Source organism: Oncorhynchus clarkii, chromosome 10, assembly GCF_045791955.1.
Source record: "Oncorhynchus clarkii lewisi isolate Uvic-CL-2024 chromosome 10, UVic_Ocla_1.0, whole genome shotgun sequence".
Lineage (NCBI taxonomy): Eukaryota > Metazoa > Chordata > Actinopteri > Salmoniformes > Salmonidae > Oncorhynchus > Oncorhynchus clarkii.
Genome location: NC_092156.1, coordinates 58,213,101 through 58,234,498, shown reverse-complemented (window position 1 = coordinate 58,234,498; position 21,398 = coordinate 58,213,101). Strand labels below are relative to the sequence as shown.

Sequence of the window (21,398 nt, the reverse complement as noted above, 5' to 3'; positions counted from 1 at the left end):
AGGAGGGGCTATGCGTTCTGTGGAAAATTATGAATGAGGTGGAAGGTGTGTTCCGCGGAGTTGCATTATTTTCCAGAGAATGCATAGTGCCTCGGATTGATTATCCCTTTCATACCATGGCTATAATTTAACATGTTTGCCCCAGAGATGTGTTAATTTGCCATTAGAAATGTGTTCAACATCCACTGAAGTAGCTAGCAAGTTTACTAGAAAGCTACAGTAGTTGTTGCTAGTTTGCTAGTTTAGCTACCTAATCATCAGTCCTAACTATCCATTATGAAAATCAAATTCAACAATGCCAATAATGTTTTAAATTGGACTTTTGCTTTTAAAAGCAGCTCAAACATAAAACATGTAAGATCGAACTACAGCCATTGAATTACACTGTGCAAATATATGGTGCGTAAGGGGGAAATAATGCACACTCTTGAATGCCCTTCAAGCCAATAAGAAACAAGTATTCAACAATGCAATGGTATAATTAAGCAATAAGGCCCGAGGAGGTGTGGTATATGGCCAATATACCACGGCTAAGGGCTGTTCTTACGCAAGATGCAACGCGGAGTGCCTGAACACAGCACTTAGCTGTGGTATATTGGCCATATATCACAAACCCCCCCAGGGTGCCTTATTGCTATTATAAACTGGTTAACAAAGTAATTCGAATAGTAAAAATACATGTTTTGTCATACCCGTAGTATATGATCTGATATACCACGGCTGTCAGCCAATCAGCACTCAGGGCTCAAACCACCCAGTTTAAAATAGTGGTTATACCACAGAATTGTTGAGTACTCATTTCTGATTGGTTAGAAGGGTATTCTAGAATGGACATGAACCTTTTACTGCAGTGGGCTAAAACATGGTCACAGAGTGTTTCTTGTTAGTCTTAATCAAATCTATTTTGGAACAAAAGCATACCCCTCACACACATGGTCATGTTCTTAAAAAAAGAAGAGACCTGTACCATGTCAGATACATATAGAGTTGCAATATATTCAATTTTGAGTTTGCATCCCAATATTACACTTTATATACATCACAGAAGACTAAAATATAACAAATCTGTTTGACATAGAAACACAGGATTTCCATCTAGATCAGTGTTACTCACAATTTTTTGTAACAGGCAATCATTCAGAGGTCCGCACAGATCTTTCATTTGTTGTACATTTTCTTCCAGTATTATCAATTATAAATTAATAGAGCACATGCAATTGATTTGATGTGCAGCACTTCACAAATATATACACTACCGTTCAAAAGTTTGCGATCACTTAGAAATGTCCTTGTTTTTGAAAGAAAAGCAAATTTTTTGTCCATTAAAATAACATCAAATTCATCAGAAATACTGTGTAGACATTGTCAATGTTGTAAATGACTATTGTCGCTGGAAACGGCTGATTTGTTATGGAATATCTACATGGGAGTAAAAAGGCCCATTATCAGCAACCATCACTCCTGTGTTCTAATGCCACGTTGTGTTAGCTAATCCAAGTTTATCATTTTAAAAGGCTAATTTATCATTAGAAAACCCTGTTGTGCTGCATAAAGATGCAATACACCTGGCCTTCTTTAGACCGGTTGAGTATCTGGAGCATCAACATTTGTGGGTTCGATTACAGGCTCAAAATGGCCAGAAACAAATAACTTTCTTCTGAAACTCGTTAGTCTATTCTTGTTCTGAGAAATGAAGGCTATTCCATGTGAGAAATTGCCAAGAAACTGAAGATCTCGTACAACGCAAACTGGCTCTAACCAGAATAGAAAGAGGAGTGGGAGGCCCCGGTGCACAACTGAGGAAGAGGACAAGTACATTAGTGTCTAGTTTGAGAAACAGACTCCTCACAAGTCCTCAACTGGCAGCCTCATTAAATAGTATGTGCAAAACACCAGTCTCAACGTCAACATTGAAGAGGCGTCTCCAGGATGCTTGTCTTCTAGGAAGAGTTGAAAAAAAAGCCATATCTCAGACTGGCCTAATAAATTAAAAGATTAAGATGGGAAAAAGAACACAGACACTGGACAGAGGAACTCGGCCTAGAAGGCCAGCATCCCAGAGTTGCCTCTTCACTGTGGATGTTGAGACTGGTGTTTTGTGGGTGCAATTTAATGAAGCTGATTTGAAGCTTTTTTGCTTACTTCATGATTCCATATGTGTTATTTCATAGTTTTGATGTCTTCACTATTATTATACAATATTGAAAATAAATAATAAATAAAGAAATACCCTGGAATAAAATAAAACCCTGGAATGAGTAGGTGTGTCCAAACTTTTGACTGGTACTGTATACCTACAGCTAAATGTGTGCTTTCATATAGTTTTTTTAATCAAATGTGGGTATAAGCGGTATAAACCCCTCTGTTCTGTACATTACCTTGGACAAATGAACTCTGCAAAGGGACTAGGCTCCAACTCATTCTGCTGAGTTGTCCATTATTTCCAAGGTAATGTACAGAACATTGGCCTTTATCCCTTACTTAACATGATTTTGTATAACTATCCCATCTCTGTACACCAAAAATACAATTGAGTAGTGAATTCTTTCAATGCCTCACAAAAAAAGGGCACCGATTGTTAGATGTGATTTATTTTTATTTGTAATAATACGCCTATTATCCCTTTGAGACTGTTGAAGTAATTCATTAGGTTTTGGATGGTGTGTCAATACACCCAGTCACTACAAAGATACAGGAGGATGGAACGTGCTCAGGGATTTCACCATGAGGTCAATGCTGATTTTAAAACAGTTAGAGAGTTTAATGGTTGTGATATCAGATCTGAGCATGGATCAACAACATTGTAGTTACTCCACAATACTAACCCAAATGACAGAGTGAAAAGAAGGAAGCTTTTTACAGACTAAAAAAATTCCGAAACATGCATCCTGTTTGCAACAAGGCACTTCAGTAATACTTGATTGACAAAGTCCCCTTGTCCAAGAGAGATTTACTGTACATGGTTATCAAAATGTTACGCCAGGGTAAGCCTACACGAAACACAGGCCTTATTTTAAGTGTTTCTAAAATTCCTTATGGGAAAAATGGTTGGTGGAAAAATGATTGGAACCATTTGCCTGTTTGACTGCAAGGTTTCATGGGCATTATGACACCTCCGCTGTGGGACTCTATGCTGGTTGTGGGGCGTGCCTGATGCTCTAAGCAGTGGCTTTCTCCAGGCACATCAATGGGTTATATAATACTGTATATGTTTGGATAAAAATAGAAAAATCTATGTACAGTCTGTGCAAATGTAGAGGTAGGGAGGTAGGCAATAAATAGGCCCTAGAGGCTAAAATAATTACAATTTAGCATTAATACTGGAGGAATAGATTTGCAGATGATGATGTGCAAGTATAGATACTGGGGTGCAAAAGAGCAAGATGGTAAGTAATAATATGGGGATGAGGGTGTGCTATTTACAGATTGGCTGTGTACAGGTACAGTGATTACTAATCTGCTCAGGCATCTGATGCTTAAAGTTAGAGAGGGAGATAACACATATGGTGTCCAGGGCACAACTGGGGGCCGAGGGGGATCTATAACAAGCGGCAATGGTGAGTGACTTGTTTCTGGAAAGGTGGATGTTTAAAAGTAGAAGCTCGAATTGTTTGGTCACAGACCTGGATAGCATGACAGAACTCTGTAGGCTATCTCTGCAGTAGATTGCAGTAGATCGCCCCCTTTGGCAGTTCTATCTTGTCAGAAAATGTTATAGTTAGGGATGGAAATTTCAGGATTTTTGGTGGCCTTCCTGAGCCAGGATTCAGACACTGCTAGGACATCCGGGTTGGCAGAGTGTGCTAGGGCAGTGAATAAAACAAACTTAGGGAGGAGGCTTCTAATGTTAACATGCATGAAACCAAGGCTTTTACAGTTACAGAAGTCAACAAATGCGCCCGGGGAATGGGAGTGGAGCTAGGCACTGCAGGGGTTAACCTCCACATCACCAGAGGAACAGAGGAGGAGTAGGATAAGAGTGCGGCTAAGGGCTAAAAGAACAGGACGCCTAGTATGTTCAGAACAGAGAGTAAAAGGAACAGATTTCTGGGCGCGGTGGGACAGATTCAAGGCATAATGTACAGTATGGTAGGATGTGAATACAGTGGGGGTAAACCTGTGCATAGAGTGACGATGAAAGATATATTGTCTGTAGGAATATCATTTAAATTAGGTGATGTCACCGAATGTGTTGGAGGTGGAATTAGTGTTCACTAAGCTGTATTGAGCAGGGCTAAAGGCTCTACAGTGAAACAAGGCAATAAATACTAACCAAAACAGCAATGGACAAGGCATATTGACGTTAGCGAGAGGCAAGCGTAGCCAAGTAATCATGGGAGTCCAGTGAGTGGGATTTAAAAAAAAATCAATAATGACTAAAAGAGGTATACGGCAATATAACTGGCAAGAAGAATACCCTGTCTTTCTTGTAGTGTTAAATCATGTTGGTTCATTAGGAAGGGGTTATATGGCATGTACCTAGGAAGAAAATAATGTATGTGGAGATAAGAGAGGACAGGGAGAGCTCCTCCAGAGTTCTAGTGTCTGGGAGAGCCTGGAACTGTCAGCTGAGGGGTTATAAACTGTGATGAGACTCATGAGAAATTCCCTATGTTGGTGTGTATGTATGTGCATAGGTTAGGATGGTATAAAGGGAATGTATTTGTGAAAACTTGAGAGCTCTCGCAAATAAATCTGGATCTGATCAATTAGTGAGCTGGGAATTCTGTCTGTTTTATTTAAGGCCAGAACTTTACAACCTCTGGGTATCAGACAGATAAAGATAATTGGAATTTATGAACATTGATTACAAAATTACTTAACATACACACAGAAACATTTCCATCACAGGTTGCTCATAGAAATTGCATTTGTACACATAGAAAGGTGCTGTCTAGAACCTAAAAGTGTTCCCCATAGAAAAACCCTTTGAAGAAACCTTTCAGTTTGAGGTATAAATAACCCTGTTGAGTTCCATGTAGAACCCTTTCCACGGTTTTCTACATGGAACATAAAAATAGTTCTACCTGGAACCAAAAAGGGTTATCCCATGGGGACAACGGTAGAACCCTTTTTCAACCATTTTTTTCCCATAGAAATAAAGTGATATTTGTGCTCTGTGAACAAGGCATGACCTACTGGAGATTCAGTTGGCAAACAATAATTGATAGAATTATTATTATTTCTTTATGTTGGTAACTTTTAAAGGGATGTGAATGTCTTTTCAGGTCATGGATTGCATTGAATTGAATTTCTTCATGAATACTTTACAGAAAATGTAACCAGCATTTTCTTCTTTCAAAGTGTGAATAATACTGAAATACAAAACAATATAAATACACATTTCAGTTACAATAAATGTTACATATACACAATGTTAAATATGAAGGTAGTGCAATAAGTAGTAGGATAACTACCCAGATTCACAGACTTTAATTGTCAATACTGCTGTTGTTTTTTACTTTGTCAACAAGCTGCTCAATGCTCTCCTGTTGTTCATAGCAATTCATGTTTACCCTGTACATTTGTGGATAATAAATAACAAAGAATATTATATAATTATATGATAATATTAAACATGATTAGATTTTCTGGTAAGTTGCCCTGTCACTGTGGTTATCAGTCTATGCGTATTAGTGAAACAGTTGTGACAATACAACCAGACAGATTGTGAGTAGACTTGTCTTGTAGCTTATTCCACTGGAGGCAGAAGCTGTGGTTGTTGCAACAACTAATGTTGTTGAAGCAGCTGTGTTTGCTGTAGGACCAGCTGTTGTTGTTGTTGTTGTTGTGGGGGTGGCTGTGGTTGTTGTGGTGGCTGTGGTAGTTGTGGCAGTTGTAGTTGTAGTTGTTGTCCCTGTAAGACCAAAGAAGTTAACTCATAAATACTATACCAATACTAGAGATGTGACGTGTCAATGTTGAGAGTGACGACAATGACAAGGTCAGCAGTGATGGCTTAACTTACTTGCAGTAATGGAGGTTGTGTCAACGTTGAGGAAGAGGTTCCCGTGAGACAGAGAGTCCATCAATCCCTGCTCTGCACTCGTTGCATTGGGAACCACTGTCTGGTTCTTGAAAATAAGGGTCATGTTGACAATAATTGAGCCACTCCTGTAAACAAAGACATTTGTTTTTCTTTTCAGGTCAGATGCTTAAAAAGATATTTCCCAAAAAATGATTTAAAAACAAAACAATATGTGTTCTAATTGTTCTTTATGTATTATTCAAACTTGTTATATCACTGTATCACTGTTATTTCTGGAAAATTGAATTTGAATGGAGACATTCTCTGACTTACAGAAAACAATGAATTGTTACTCACGTGAATTTAATAATCCTACACCTAAGGTATGTTAAAGGGTAAATTATTTTGTAACCACGATTCACCTGTGAAAAAAGTATTCTATTAGTATCAATCATTTCAATCAATAATTTCAGCATTGAAGTGCGAATGTTGTTCAAAGAAGTGCTGATTACCTCTGTGGTGACATTTGCCACCAGTTCCTGATATGTTGTTGTGGAAGAGTCAGAATAGTCACTTAGGAATGTACGGATCATTCTGAATCCTAATCCCAGTGACCCCTCATTTGCTGTCGGTGTCGCTGTTGAGTCTGTTGTTGTGGTTGCAGCGGCTGTGGTTGTCATGGTAGCAGCTGTGGATGTAGTGGAAGCAGCTGTGGTTGTTGTGGCAGCTGCTGTAGTAGCTGCTGTAGTAGCTGCTGTAGTAGCTGCTGTAGTAGCTGCTGTGGTTGTGTTGGCTGCTCCGGTGGTTGTAGTTTGAACAGCTGCAGTTGTTGTGGCAGCAGCAGTGGTTGTGGTTGCGTCTGCAGTGGTTGTAGATGGAGCAGCTGTGGTTGTTGTGACAGCATCTGTGGTTGATGTGGCATCAGCTTTGGTTGTTGTGGTATCAGCTGTGGTTGATGTGACAGCAGCTGTGGTTGTTATGAGAGCATTTGTGGTAGACGTGATGCCAGCTGTGGTGGCCGTGGCAGTAGCTGTGGTTGTGGTGGCAGTAGCTGTGGTTGTTAAGGGGGCATCTGTGGTTGAAGTTGGAGCAGCTGTGTTTGTCGGAGCATCTGCTGTGGTCGTTGTGGTAGCAGCTGTGGTTGATGTGGTGATAGCTCTGGTTGTTGTGACGATATTTGTGGAATCAACTGGGTTAGTGGTAGCAGCTGCTATGTTTGTCCTGGCAACAGCTGTGGTTGTCGTGGCTGCAGCAATGTTTGTCATGGTAGCAGCTGCTGTAGTTGCTGCTGTGGATGTTGTGGCTTCTCCGGTGGTTGTAGATTGAACAGCTGTGGTTGTCGTGGTAGCAGCTGTGTATGTGGTTGCATCGACAGTGATTGTAGTTGGAGCGTCTGTGGATGTTGTGGCAGCAACTTTGGTTGTTGTGGCATCAGCTGTGGTTGTTGTGGCAGTGTCTGTGGTTATTGTTGGAGAAGCTGTGGTTGTCGTGGCAACAGCTATGGTTGTTGTGGCAGCTGCTGTAATAGCTGCTGTAGTAGCTGCTCCGGTGGTTGTAGTTTGAACAGCTGTGGTTGTCGTGGCAGCAGCTGTGGTTGTGGTTGCATCTGCAGTGGTTGTAGTTGGAGCAGCTGTGGTTGTTGTGACAGCATCTGTGGTTGTTGTGGCAGCATTTGTAGTTGTTGTGGCAGCAGCTTTGGTTGTTGTGGCAGCAGCTGTGGTTGTTATGGCAGCAGCTGTGGTTGTCGTGGCAGCCGCTGTAGTTGTCATGGCAGCAGCTATGATCGTCGTGGCTGCTGCAGTAGTTGCAGTTGGAGCAGCTGTGGTTGTCTTGGCAGCTGCTGTAGTAGCTGCTGTAGTAGCTGCTGTGGTTGTGGTGGCTGCTCCGGTGGATGTAGTTTGAACAGCTGTGGATATCGTGGCAGCAGCTGTGGTTGTGGTTGCATCTGCAGTGGTTGTAGTTGGAGAAGCTGTGGTTGTTGTGACAGCATCTGTGGTTGTTGTGGCAGCATTTGTGGTTGTCGTGGCAGCAGCTGTGATTGTCGTGGCTGCTGCAGTAGTTTCAGTTGGAGCAGCTGTGGTTGTCTTGGCTTCGGCTGAAGTCTTGGTTGGTAGAGCTGTGGTTGTAGTCAAAGCAGCTGTGGATGATGTGCCAGCAACTGTGGTTGTTGTTATGCCAGCTGTGGTGGTCATTTTGGCAACTTTGATTGTAGTGGAAGCAGCTGTGGTTGTTGTTGCAGCACCTGTGGTTGTTGTGGCAGCTGCTGGGGTAGCTGCTGTGGTTATGTTTGCTGCTGCGGTGGTTGTAGTTTTAACAGCTGTGGTTGTAGTTGGAGCAGCTGTGGTTGTTGTGGCAGGAGCTTTGGTTGTCGTGGCAGCAGATGTGGTTGTCGTGGCAGCCACTGTGGTTGTCATGGCAGCAGCTCTGATTGTCGTGGCTGCTGCAGTAGTTGCAGTTGTAGTAGCTGCTGTAGTAGCTGCTGTAGTAGCTGCTGTGGTTGTGGTGGCTGCTCCGGTGGATGTAGTTTGAACAGCCTTGGTTATCGTGGCAGCAGCTGTGGCTGTGGTTGCATCTGCAGTGGTTGTAGTTGGAGCAGCTGTGGTTGTTGTGACAACATCTGTGGTTGATGTGCCAGCAACTGTGGTAGTTGTTATGCCAGCTGTGGTGGTCGTTTTGGCAACTTTGGTTATAGTGGAAGCAGCTGTGGTTGTTGTTGGAGAAGCTGTGGTTGTAGTTGCAGCACCTGTGGTTATTGTGGCAGCTGTTGGTGTAAATGCTGTGGTTGTGTTGGCTGCTAAGGTGGTTGTAGTTTTAACAGCTGTGGTTGTCGAGGTAGCAGCTGTTGTCATCGTTGCGTCTGCTGTGGTTGTAGTTGGAGCAGCTGTGGTGGTTGTGACAACATCTATGGTTTTTGTGGCAGCAGCTTTGGTTGTAGTCGGAGCAACTGTGGTTGTCTTGGCTTCAGCTGAAGTTGAGGTTGGTAGACCTGTGTTTGTAGTCAAAGCATCTGTGGATGATGTGCCAGCAACTGTGGTAGTTGTTATGCCAGCTGTGGTGGTCGTTTTGGCAACTTTGGTTGTAGTGGAAGCAGCTGTGGTTGTTGGAGAAGCTGTGGTTGTTGTTGCAGCACCTGTGGTTGTTGTGGCAGCTGCTGGGGTAGCTGCTGTAGTTGTGCTGGCTGCTGTGGTGGTTGTAGTTTTAACAGCTGTGGTTGTCGAGGTAGCAGCTGTTGTCATCATTGTGTCTGCTGTGGTTGTAGTTGGAGAAGCTGTGTTGGTTGTGACAACATCTATGGTTTTTGTGTTAGCAGCTGTGGTTGTTTTGGCAGGAGCTGTGGTTGTTGTGGCAGCAGATGTGGATGTCGTTGCTGCTGCAGTAGTTGTAGTTGGAGCAGCTGTGGTTGTCGTGGCTGCAACTGTAGTTGTAGTGGGTACATCTGTGGTTGTAGTCAAAGCAGCTGTGGTCGTTTTGGCAGCAAATTTGGTAGTTGTTATGCCGGCAGCTGGGGTTGTGGTTGCATCTGCTGTGTGTGTAGTTGGAGCAGCTGTGGTTTTTGTGACAGCATCTGTGGTTGTTCTGGCAGCAGCTTTGGTTGTTGTGGCAGCAGCTGTGGTTGTCGTGGCAGCAGCTGTGGTTGTCGTGGCTAATGCAGTAGTTACAGTTGGAGCAGCTGTGGTTGTCTTGGCAGCTGCTGTATTAGCTGCTGTAGTAGCTGCTGTGGTTGTGGTGGCTGCTCCGGTGGATGTAGTTTGAACAGCTGTGGTTATCGTGGCAGCAGCTGTGGTTGTGGTTGCATCTGCAGTGGTTGTAGTTGGAGCAGCTGTGGTTGTTGTGACAGCATCTGTGGTTGTTGTGGCAGCATTTGTGGTTGTTGTGGCAGCAGCTTTGGTTGTTGTGGCAGCAAATGTGGTAGTTGTTATGCCTTCTCTGGTTGTTGTGGCGGCAGCTGTCGTTGTAGTTGCATCTGCTGTGTGTGTAGTTGGAGCAGCTGTGGTTTTTGTGACAGCACCTGTGGTTGTTGTGGCAGCATTTGTGGTTGTTGTGGCAGCAGCTTTGGTTGTTGTGGCAGCAGCTGTGGTTGTCGTGGCAGCAGCTGTGGTTGTTGTGGCTAATGCAGTAGTTACAGTTGGAGCAGCTGTGGTTGTCTTGGCAGCTGCTGTATTAGCTGCTGTAGTAGCTGCTGTGGTTGTGGTGGCTGCTCCGGTGGATGTAGTTTGAACAGCTGTGGTTATCGTGGCAGCAGCTGTGGTTGTGGTTGCATCTGCAGTGGTTGTAGTTGGAGCAGCTGTGGTTGTTGTGACAGCATCTGTGGTTGTTGTGGCAGCATTTGTGGTTGTTGTGGCAGCAGCTTTGGTTGTTGTGGCAGCAGCTGTGGTCATTGTGGCAGCCGCTGTGGTTGTCGTGGCAGCAGCTGTGATTGTCGTGGCTGCTGCAGTAGTTTCAGTTGGAGCAGCTGTGGTTGTCTTGGCTTCAGCTGAAGTTGTGGTTGGTAGAGCTGTGGTTGTAGTCAAAGCAGCTGTGGTTGATGTGCCAGCAACTGTGGTAGTTGTTATGCCAGCTGTGGTGGTCGTTTTGGCAACTTTGGTTATAGTGGAAGCAGCTGTGGTTGTTGTTGGAGAAGCTGTGGTTGTAGTTGCAGCACCTGTTGTTATTGTGGCAGCTGTTGGGGTAGCTGCTGTGGTTGTGTTGGCTGCTAAGGTGGCTGTAGTTTTAACAGCTGTGATTGTCGAGGTAGCAGCTGTTGTCATCGTTGCGTCTGCTGTGGTTGTAGTTGGAGCAGCTGTGGTGGTTGTGACAACATCTATGGTTTTCGTGGCAGCAGCTGTGATTGTCGTGGCTAATGCAATAGTTACAGTTGGAGCAGCTGTGGTTGTCTTGGCAGCTGCTGTATTAGCTGCTGTAGTAGCTGCTGTGGTTGTGGTGGCTGCTCCGGTGGATGTAGTTTGAACAGCTGTGGTTATCGTGGCAGCAGCTGTGGTTGTGGTTGCATCTGCAGTGGTTGTAGTTGGAGCAGCTGTGGTTGTTGTGACAGCATCTGTGGTTGTTGTGGCAGCATTTGTGGTTGTTGTGGCAGCAGCTTTGGTTGTTGTGGCAGCAGCTGTGGTCATTGTGGCAGCCGCTGTGGTTGTCGTGGCAGCAGCTGTGATTGTCGTGGCTGCTGCAGTAGTTTCAGTTGGAGCAGCTGTGGTTGTCTTGGCTTCAGCTGAAGTTGTGGTTGGTAGAGCTGTGGTTGTAGTCAAAGCAGCTGTGGTTGATGTGCCAGCAACTGTGGTAGTTGTTATGCCAGCTGTGGTGGTCGTTTTGGCAACTTTGGTTATAGTGGAAGCAGCTGTGGTTGTTGTTGGAGAAGCTGTGGTTGTAGTTGCAGCACCTGTTGTTATTGTGGCAGCTGTTGGGGAAGCTGCTGTGGTTGTGTTGGCTGCTAAGGTGGTTGTAGTTTTAACAGCTTTGGTTGTCGAGGTAGCAGCTGTTGTCATCGTTGCGTCTGCTGTGGTTGTAGTTGGAGCAGCTGCGGTGGTTGTGACAACATCTATGGTTTTTGTGGCAGCAGCTTTGGTTGTAGTCGGAGCAGTTGTGGTTGTTGTGGCAGGAGCTGTGGTTGTAGTGGGTACATCTGTGGTTATAGTCAAAGCATCTGTGGTCGTTGTGGCAGCAAATGTGGTAGTTGTTATGCCAGCAGCTGTAGTTGTGGTTGCGCCTGCTGTGTTTGTAGTTGGAGCAGCTGGGGTTTTTGTGACAGCATCTGTGGTTGTTGTGGCAGCAGCTTTGGTTATATTCGGAGCATCTGTGGTTGTTGTGGCAGCTGCTGTGGTTGTCATGCCTGCAGCTTTGGTTGTTTTGGCAGCAGCTGTGGTTGTTGTGGCAGAAGCTGTGGTTGGTGTGGCAGCCGCTGTGGTTGTCGTAACAGCAGCTGTGGTTGTCTTGGCAGCAGATGTGGTTGTTGTGGCTGCTGCAGTAGTTGTAGTTGGAGCAGCTGTGGTTGTCTTGGCTGCAGCTGTAGTTGTAGTTGGTACATCTGTGGTTGTAGTCAAAGTAGCTGTGGTTGTTGTGGCAGCAATTGTGGTATTTGTTATGCCCTCTCTGGTGGTCGTGGTGGCAGCTGTATTTGTGGTTGCGTCTGCTGTGTTTGTGGTTGGAGCAGTCGTGGTTTTTGTGACAGCATCTGTGGTTGTTGTGGCAGCAGCTGTGGCTGTCGTGGCTGCTGTAGTCGTTGTAGTTGGAGCAGCTGTGGTTGTCTTGGATTCAACTGAAGTTGTGGTAGGTACAGCTGTGGTTGTTGTGGTTGTTTTTGCAGCAAACTTGGTAGTTGTTATGCCAGCTGTGATGGTCGTGGTGGCAGATTTGTTTGTAGTGGAAGCAGCTGTGGTTGTTGTTGGAGAAGCTGTGGTTGTCGTGGCAGCTGCTGGGGTACCTGCTGTGGTTGTGTTGGCTGCTGTGATGGTTGTAGTTTTAACAGCTGTGGTTGTGGTGGCAGCAGCTGTTGTCGTGGTTGCGTCTGCTGTGGTTCTAGTTGGTGCAGCTATGGTTGTTGTGGCAGCAGCATTGGTTGTAGTTGGAGCAGCAGTACTTGTAGTTGGAGAAGCTGTGGTTGTCGTGGCTGCAGCTGTAGTTGTAGTTGGTACAGCTGTGGTTGTAGTCAAAGCAGCTGTGGTCGTTGTGGCAGCAAATGTGGTAGTTGTTATGCCTGCTCTGGTGGTCGTGGCGGCAGCTATGGTTGTTGTTGCTACATCTGTGGTTGTGGTTGTGGTTACAGTAGCTGTGGTTGTTGTGGGGGCATTAGTTGTTGGGCTTTGGGCATTCCCTGATGCTATTGAAAATTAAAGCATAGATTTTAGAATACATTTTTGCAGTTCAAAATTATCTACAATATACTGTAAATACCAGTGGCTCAACTTACCAACAATCAGAAGGACTGTGAGAATATTTCTGTTCATCTTTGAAACTGTTTCCTTTTTAATCAATAATCACAGAGAGATGGGGATAAGATAGATAATTACAAACAGAATGACATTGACACATTTAATATATACTGGAATATTGTGGAAGGAGATCGTTAATGGTAAATGCCCATCAGTATTTTTTGTCTGATATTGCACTGTTGTAAAATGTTATGGTAGGAGATCACTAGTATTTAAAAATATTTAACCATCATTTATTTATCCAGGAAGTCTCATTAAGGTCAGAAGGGATCTTTTATGCTGGAGACCTGGCTAAGAGGGCAGCTAACAAAACCCCCGGAAAGATACAGTACAGTGCGGTTAGTGTAAATGTGTAAAAAATGTAAATGTATAGATTACCTGCTACAGTATATCTGTAGATTTACCAAACGAGAATGAAATCTTCAGATGCACTGTTTTTACACATTTACCATAACACATACACAGCGAAAACATAACTATAAATTACAATAATTACCCACCATCATTATAAAACACATGTAATCATTGAGTTGTAACAGTTCCACAACTCCCGCAGCAAGTTTGCAACTATAGCCTTGAATTCCTCTATCAGGTCAAAACACTAGGTTTAAGGAGTTCTTGAGATTATTCCGTGACCAAGGTGCCAGAAAGTTCAAAACAGTTCTACTAAAGGTCTGATCTGGCCCTTACTACCTGGAACAAGAACTTCACTTGAGATGATCTGAGATTTAAGAACCAAGGATGACCGAGGTCAAGGAACAGAGAGGAAGTTTACCAGTTATAGGCTTGCCAATTAAGATTAACACATTTTTCTGCCAAAAGTTCACTTTTACAAATACACACTACAACTCTGATCATAATAAAAAAAGATAACACAATAATGGAAAACCACACTTACCCCCAAAACTTATATTGTAGCTGAACTCCTCTGAAAGCTCAGTATTCAGTAATGGTGCACCTCCAAACTCTACTAAACTGCTGCATTGCTACAGCCTTTATAGTTTAAAAAAACAACCTTGATGACATCATTATGATGAATAAGATGTAAAGGAAAATGTGTGTTTATGTCACCTTGTAGAAAAGAGTGTGCTGAAGTGTGTCCTGTGACTCATCTTTTGAAGAAGAATGAATGAGGCCTCCCCCCACGTTATGACTGAGTTCCTAATCTAGCAGTACATGGAGACACACATACCAGGGGTGCAATCATTTGTACAGTTACAAAATGTTCTGTTTTACAACGAAAACTATTGTTTCTATGTCCCTCCCTGTTTGCTGAACCTGTCCAATAGAAACGCAATTGTAATGATTACACCCCTGGACCCGTTTGATGTATCAATTGCCATTGATTGTAGGACATAATGTAATGGCATCTACTACATAAGGAGTGTGATAAATTGATTGAGTTTTCATCAGTCTGAGTTTCCCAAGGAATTGCCAGAACCACAAACATACAAGGTTATTTTTCCAATGACACACACATATGTATGCTCAAACGTGTGCACACAGCCATCGATGAAACACAGAATGTGCACATCTACAAACCACGTATTTGATTAAGTAAATAAAGGCTATTATTATGATAATGATCTAAGGGAAATTAACATTCAATTCTCTGGCAACAGCTCTTGTAGACATTTCTGCAATCATCATGCCAATTGCCCACTCCCTCAAAACTTGAAACATCTATGTCATTGTGTTGTGTGACAAAATTGCACATTTTAGAGTGGCCTTTTATTGTCCCCAGCACAAGGTGCACCTGTGCAATAATGAAGGTGTTTAATCAGCTTCTTGATATGCCACACCTGTCAGGTGGATGGATTATCTTGGCAAAGGAGTAAGGCTCAATAACAGGGATGTAAACAAATTTGTGCAAAATTTTGAGCGAAATAAGCTTTTTGTGTGTATGGAACATTTCAGGGATCTTTATTTCAGCTCATGAAACATGGGACCAACACTTTACATGTTGCGTTTATATTTTTTGTTCGGTATAAATGAGCACCTGGTTAAACCCAATATTCACAACGAGTAGCTGCATTTATTTTGCATGCTTTGTTTTTCACTCTCATTGAAATCGAATGGTCCACAAATGGTTTGTGTTTATTACTATACAATTAGAGTTTGTATTGCATAGGAGTACGAAATAGGGATGCCCATTTTTCCATACCTATTTACGCTCTTGGTAGAACCTATAGGCTGTTAGGGAACATCAGTGTACTGTATATCGGCGTTTTAAATCAAAGGAATAAAGTTTTTTTTACGCGCTTCAAGACGAATTGGTCTAAGTCTATTTTAATGCCATTGAAAGTCACAGGCAAGGAAGTTAATTTACCATCATCACCTGTCTCTCTTGAATGTCACAGCTTTACCTACCTGGGAATCCAGCTAGGGATGAACTTCAGTTCAAAAAATATCTTATTCCCCATTTCTTTTAAAATAAGTACAGTGCCTTGCGAAAGTATTCGGCCCCCTTGAACTTTGCGACCTTTTGCCACATTTCAGGCTTCAAACATAAAGATATAAAACTGTATTTTTTTGTGAAGAATCAACAACAAGTGGGACACAATCATGAAGTGGAACGACATTTATTGGATATTTCAAACTTTTTTAACAAATCAAAAACTGAAAAATTGGGCGTGCAAAATTATTCAGCCCCTTTACTTTCAGTGCAGCAAACTCTCTCCAGAAGTTCAGTGAGGATCTCTGAATGATCCAATGTTGACCTAAATGACTAATGATGATAAATACAATCCACCTGTGTGTAATCAAGTCTCCGTATAAATGCACCTGCACTGTGATAGTCTCAGAGGTCCGTTAAAAGCGCAGAGAGAATCATGAAGAACAAGGAACACACCAGGCAGGTCCGAGATACTGTTGTGAAGAAGTTTAAAGCCGGATTTGGATACAAAAAGATTTCCCAAGCTTTAAACATCCCAAGGAGCACTGTGCAAGCGATAATATTGAAATGGAAGGAGTATCAGACCACTGCAAATCTACCAAGACCTGGCCGTCCCTCTAAACTTTCAGCTCATACAAGGAGAAGACTGATCAGAGATGCAGCCAAGAGGCCCATGATCACTCTGGATGAACTGCAGAGATCTACAGCTGAGGTGGGAGACTCTGTCCATAGGACAACAATCAGTCGTATATTGCACAAATCTGGCCTTTATGGAAGAGTGGCAAGAAGAAAGCCATTTCTTAAAGATATCCATAAAAAGTGTCGTTTAAAGTTTGCCACAAGCCACCTGGGAGACACACCAAACATGTGGAAGAAGGTGCTCTGGTCAGATGAATCCAAAATCGAACTTTTTGGCAACAATGCAAAACGTTATGTTTGGCGTAAAAGCAACACAGCTGAACACACCATCCCCACTGTCAAACATGGTGGTGGCAGCATCATGGTTTGGGCCTGCTTTTCTTCAGCAGGGACAGGGAAGATGGTTAAAATTGATGGGAAGATGGATGGAGCCAAATACAGGACCATTCTGGAAGAAGTCTGGAGTCTGCAAAAGACCTGAGACTGGGACGGAGATTTGTCTTCCAACAAGACAATGATCAAAAACATAAAGCAAAATCTACAATGGAATGGTTCAAAAATAAACATATCCAGGTGTTAGAATGGCCAAGTCAAAGTCCAGACCTGAATCAAATCGAGAATCTGTGTAAAGAACTGAAAACTGCTGTTCACAAATGCTCTCCATCCAACCTCACTGAGCTCGAGCTGTTTTGCAAGGAGGAATGGGAAAAAAATTCAGTCTCTCGATGTGCAAAACTGATAGAGACATTCCCCAAGCGACTTACAGCTGTAATCGCAGCAAAAGGTGGTGCTACAAAGTATTAACTTAAGGGGGCTGAATAATTTTGCACGCCCAATTTTTCAGTTTTGGATTTGTTAAAAAAGTTTGAAATATCCAATAAATGTCGTTCCACTTCATGATTGTGTCCCACTTGTTGTTGATTCTTCACAAAAAAATACAGTTTTATATCTTTATGTTTGAAGCCTGAAATGTGGCAAAAGGTCGCAAAGTTCAAGGGGGCCGAATACTTTCGCAAGGCACTGTAGAACTTATTTTGTTTTGGATTTTCAACATTGCAAAACCAATTAGATTTTTGTGAACTTCATTTTTGTCAAGTTTACGATTAAAGACGAATTGTATGGAAAAAATGTGGTTACACAGTCTTTGGCCAAGACAACTGCCAACAAATGCTTATTCTAGTCACTAATGAGCTTGCTGCACCTTTTCACCGTTTCAGCAACAAACTGCTCTAATTCTTCAGTGTTTGAGTGGTACCCTCCACCAACTGCTGTTTCCGGCTCTTGCCATACGTCATTGATGTGATTCAGATCTGAACTCTTCTGCTGGCCATTCCAGAGCAGTCCAGTGTTTCATATTGAACCATACCAGGGGTTGCTTTCGATGCGTGTTTGGGATAATTGTCCTGCTGGAAGACCCACAACCTTAAGTTTTTTTCCATTGCAATTTATTTGAGAAGAAATAGGGAATTATTTAATAACAGTGCATGGATGCCAATATATTTGGCCGCAACTTTATACTCTGAGTGCTGTCTTCATCAACCAACAGGATCTTGGGCGTGTATCCTTGATTGTCCCCCTGAGTGAAATTGGGTGGCTGTGGATCTGTCTCTGTCCTTAGTATTTTAGTCACACTTGACATCATGGACAACACTGGCCCAATTTTGACGAAACTTGGTTGAAAGGTGTGTCTTGCCATAGAAATATGTAATTTGCAAATTTACACTGATTGGCTCAAGGTTGGGAGCTGCATCATTCATGGGGGACAGCCGGTTTACTGTTTCCTTTAAAAAATGTATATACAGTATTTGGGGTCTGTTTTTCAGTCAGAGCAGTTCAGGACCAATGTTCCCTAAAAACTGCCAGCGCAGAAGCCACAAAACTGCCTTGCTGCTCTCCCAGGGACTGCTGAGCAGAAATATCAGCCCACAGTGAAAAGAACCAGATTGAACTTCAATAAACTTTCTAGAGCACTGGTCACCAACCGGTCCATCGTGATCAACTGGTCGATCTCCAAGGCATTCCTAGTTTTACATTTCTGTAAAAAAACAACAATGATAAAGCCTTGTGTTACTATTATTTGTATTTATTTGTCTCGAGTTTTTGTGGTAGTTGCACCCTAATCAGCTGTCCTGCGTGCCGGGTAGGTGAACAGTTTTGAACCATGTCATGTGTCTGAAAGTACAATCTCTGCCTTCGCAGGGGGGCCCAGAGAGCAAATCAATTGCATTATAGGTTACCGCAGCCCAATCGGATGGCTCAGATCACAGTTTCAGCAGTAACATAGCAGGAATAAAAGAAAGCTACAGCAAAGTTGATAGTGTGAGATTTCAAAATGTTTAAATCCATGACCAGAGAGAGACTCTCACCAAATACAGCAAAGAGCTGCTGTTTTTACAAGTTAATTTTTAAGTTCTTACTCAGCACTGTCAACACTGTATTCAACAATTTATAAGCCATACAATGTGCGTTCTTCCTATTTCCACTCAGCACTACAACATGCACTGTGCAGTAATGAATGAGTAGGAAAGTGGATCTACAGGCTTGCGTTGTTATTATTGGCGGCTTGTGTCTTTTTTAATATCGAGGAATATTTCACTTTCTCTGTTCATAGGAGTAACAACATGAATTTGTGCATGAGGCAGAAATAATGTGGTGTGACTCAAGTTTTAAAATCAGCTGAAAGACGGTGTCCCTTTTTGGTCAGTGTCCTTCGGAAAGTATTCAGACCCATTGACATTTTCCACATTTTGTTACGTTACAGCCTTATTCTAAAATGCATTACATTTATAAAAATCCTCAGCAATACCCCAAATGACAAAGCGAAAACAGGTTTTTAGAAATTCTAGCAATACATTTTTACCAGAAATAGCTTATTTACATAAGTATTCAGACCATTTGCTATGAGAATCGAAATTGAGCTCAGGTGCATTTCCATTGATCATCCTTGAGATGTTTCTACAACTTGATTGGAGCGCACCTGTGGTAAATTCAATTGATTGGACATGATTTGGAAAGGCACACACCAGTCTATAAGTCCCACAGTTGACAGTTCATGTCAGAGCAAAAACCAAGCCATGAGGTCGAAGGAATTGTCCGTAGAGCGCCGAGACAGGATTGTGTGGAATCAGGGGAAGGGTACCAAAACATTTCTGCAGCATTGAAGGTCCACAAGAACACAGCCTCCTGGAAGTGACCAAGAACCTGATGGTCACTGACAGAGCTCTAGAGTTCTTCTGTGTAGATGGGAAAACCTTCCAGAAGGACAACCACCTCTGCAGCACTCCCCGGATCAGGCCTTTATGGCAAAGTGGCCAGACGGAAGCCACTCCTCAGTAAAAGGCACATGACAGCCTGCTTGAAGTTTTTCAAACTCCAAGCTCCAAAAAGGTGCCTTTTGGAAAACTACAAGCAGGCTGTCATGTGCCTTTTACTGAGGAGTGGCTTCCAGACCATGAGAAAGACCATGCGAAAAAGGATTATCTGGTCTGATGAACCCAAGATTCAACTCTTTGACCTGAATACCAAGCGTCACGTCTGGAGGAAGCCTGGCACCATCCCTACAGTGAATAATAATGGTGATGGCACATTATGCTGTTGGGTGTGTGTGTGTGTGTGTGTGTGTGTGGGGGGGGGGTCCTTGAGTGGCCGGACTTGAACCCGATCAAACATCTCTGGAGAGACTTGAAAATACATGTACAGGAACACTCACCATTCAACCTGACAGAACTTGAGAGGATCTGCAGAGAAGAATGGGAGAAACTCCCCAAATACTGGTGTTCCAAGCTTGTAGCGTCATACCCAAGAAGACTCAAGGCTATAATTGGTGCCAAAGGTGCTTCGACTAAGGTATTAGTAAAGGGTCTGAAAACTTAAGTAAATGTGATATTTCTGTCACGCCCCGACCTTAGTTCCTTTTTTATGTCTCTATTTTGGTTGGTCGGGGTGTGAGTTGGGGTTGGCATTCTACGTTTTTTTTCTATGTTTTCTATGTGTTTGGCCTGGTATGGTTCCCAATCAGAGGCAGCTGTCTATCGTTGTCTCTGATTGAGAACCATACTTAGGTAGCCTGTTCCCGATCTTTCCTACTCATCAGATGAAGAAGATCGTTACAATTTCTGTTTTTATTTTTTTATAAATTAGAAAACCTCTTCTTGCTTTGTCATTATGGGGTATTGTGTGTATATTGATGAGGGGAAAAAAATATTTAATCAATTTAGAATAAGGCTGTAACCTAACAAAATGTGGACAAAATCAAGGGATCTGAATACTTTCCGAAGGCACTGTAGCTACATACATTTTTTAAACATAATTTAAAAAATTGTCCCGAACAACATTGCATTGGCAGGGCGATTCAAGCAAAGCTAATAAGATATTTACTACAGTACCGTTTTTAATTGGTTAATGTTGCATAGGCTTACGTTAAGTCATAATACAATTAAATCCGAGCGGTAGATCTCAGCTTGCGTTTTGACTCAAAGTGATATTGACTCAGAAAATGTTGGTGACCACTGTTCTAGAGTTTTCCCTGTTAACACTATCAACGTTTTCCTTAACTGTGGCAGTTTTGATCAAATGAATGCAATATTAGCCACTTTCAATGCAACATATCGAAACAAAATGAGTCGGCCTATATGCAAATAGAACATTGTCATATATGGATCTGTGCCATTTACTTTGAACTGGATTGCGTTTACAGCATGAGCAGTTGTGATGCGATGCAATTGTTTTGAGATCAAAGAGAGAGAGCTGTATGTAGCCATGTGTGCATATTTTGTTCATATCCTCTGCTAGTTAGTGAGTTATTAGCCCAGTTGTAGATAGGGGTGTGATTGCTTCCGACAACAGCACAAAACGTATACAATTCTCCACATCCTTGAAAAGCAAGTCAAGCAAAGAGTTTTTTTTTTTTGTCTTAAATGGGCCGTGTTGTATTTTGAGACAGGCTTGAATAAGCTAAGTGGCCAATAGACAGAGGGTAGCATAATTTGTCTGATTCTCTGTAATGATGTCATGAGAATAATAATGCATTTTATTTTGTAAAGTGGTTTCTCGCATCAAACAACACAACAGCATTTTCAGTGACCTCCTTGTCTGAAGAACAAGTGGATAAACAGGTTAATGTCAAGCCCTATATGTTTTTTTTCAAAAGTCTCATGGAATGTAGACCTACGTCGAACATCACACTTTGGCTGCTACTGTAGGCTGAATGATTGAACAGCTATTTCCATGTTAATTGTTATGGGGTGTATTGTCTCCATTGTTTTTGATGGTAGGCCACTCTGGTAGGCCTGCATTATGTTCAAATAGCCACTGTAGCCTACACGGCCACTGTTAAAACTTAAAGCAGGTACAGACTCAGTGTTCACAGTAAACGTGCCCTGGAAGTTGTACAGAATTTTCACAACTCGAGTTTGCGCTCAGCAGACCTGAAATATGCTCAGTGTCAGAAAAAATTAGGGGGAAATTGTTCAGGACC

General features: G+C 42.6%; 1 protein-coding gene across 1 annotated transcript in view; it reads right to left on the bottom strand.

The window, feature by feature from the left end:
• Positions 1-21,398, bottom strand: part of LOC139419300 (mucin-2-like) — a 50,208-nt gene that overhangs the window by 11,403 nt on the left and 17,407 nt on the right. The window contains exons 2-3 of the mRNA XM_071169248.1: positions 6,481-12,776; positions 5,969-6,074 (exon numbers count right to left, since the gene is read on the bottom strand). Coding sequence (XP_071025349.1) covers positions 5,969-6,074; positions 6,481-12,776 — 6,402 coding nt within the window. The remainder of the gene's footprint in view (positions 1-5,968; positions 6,075-6,480; positions 12,777-21,398) is intronic.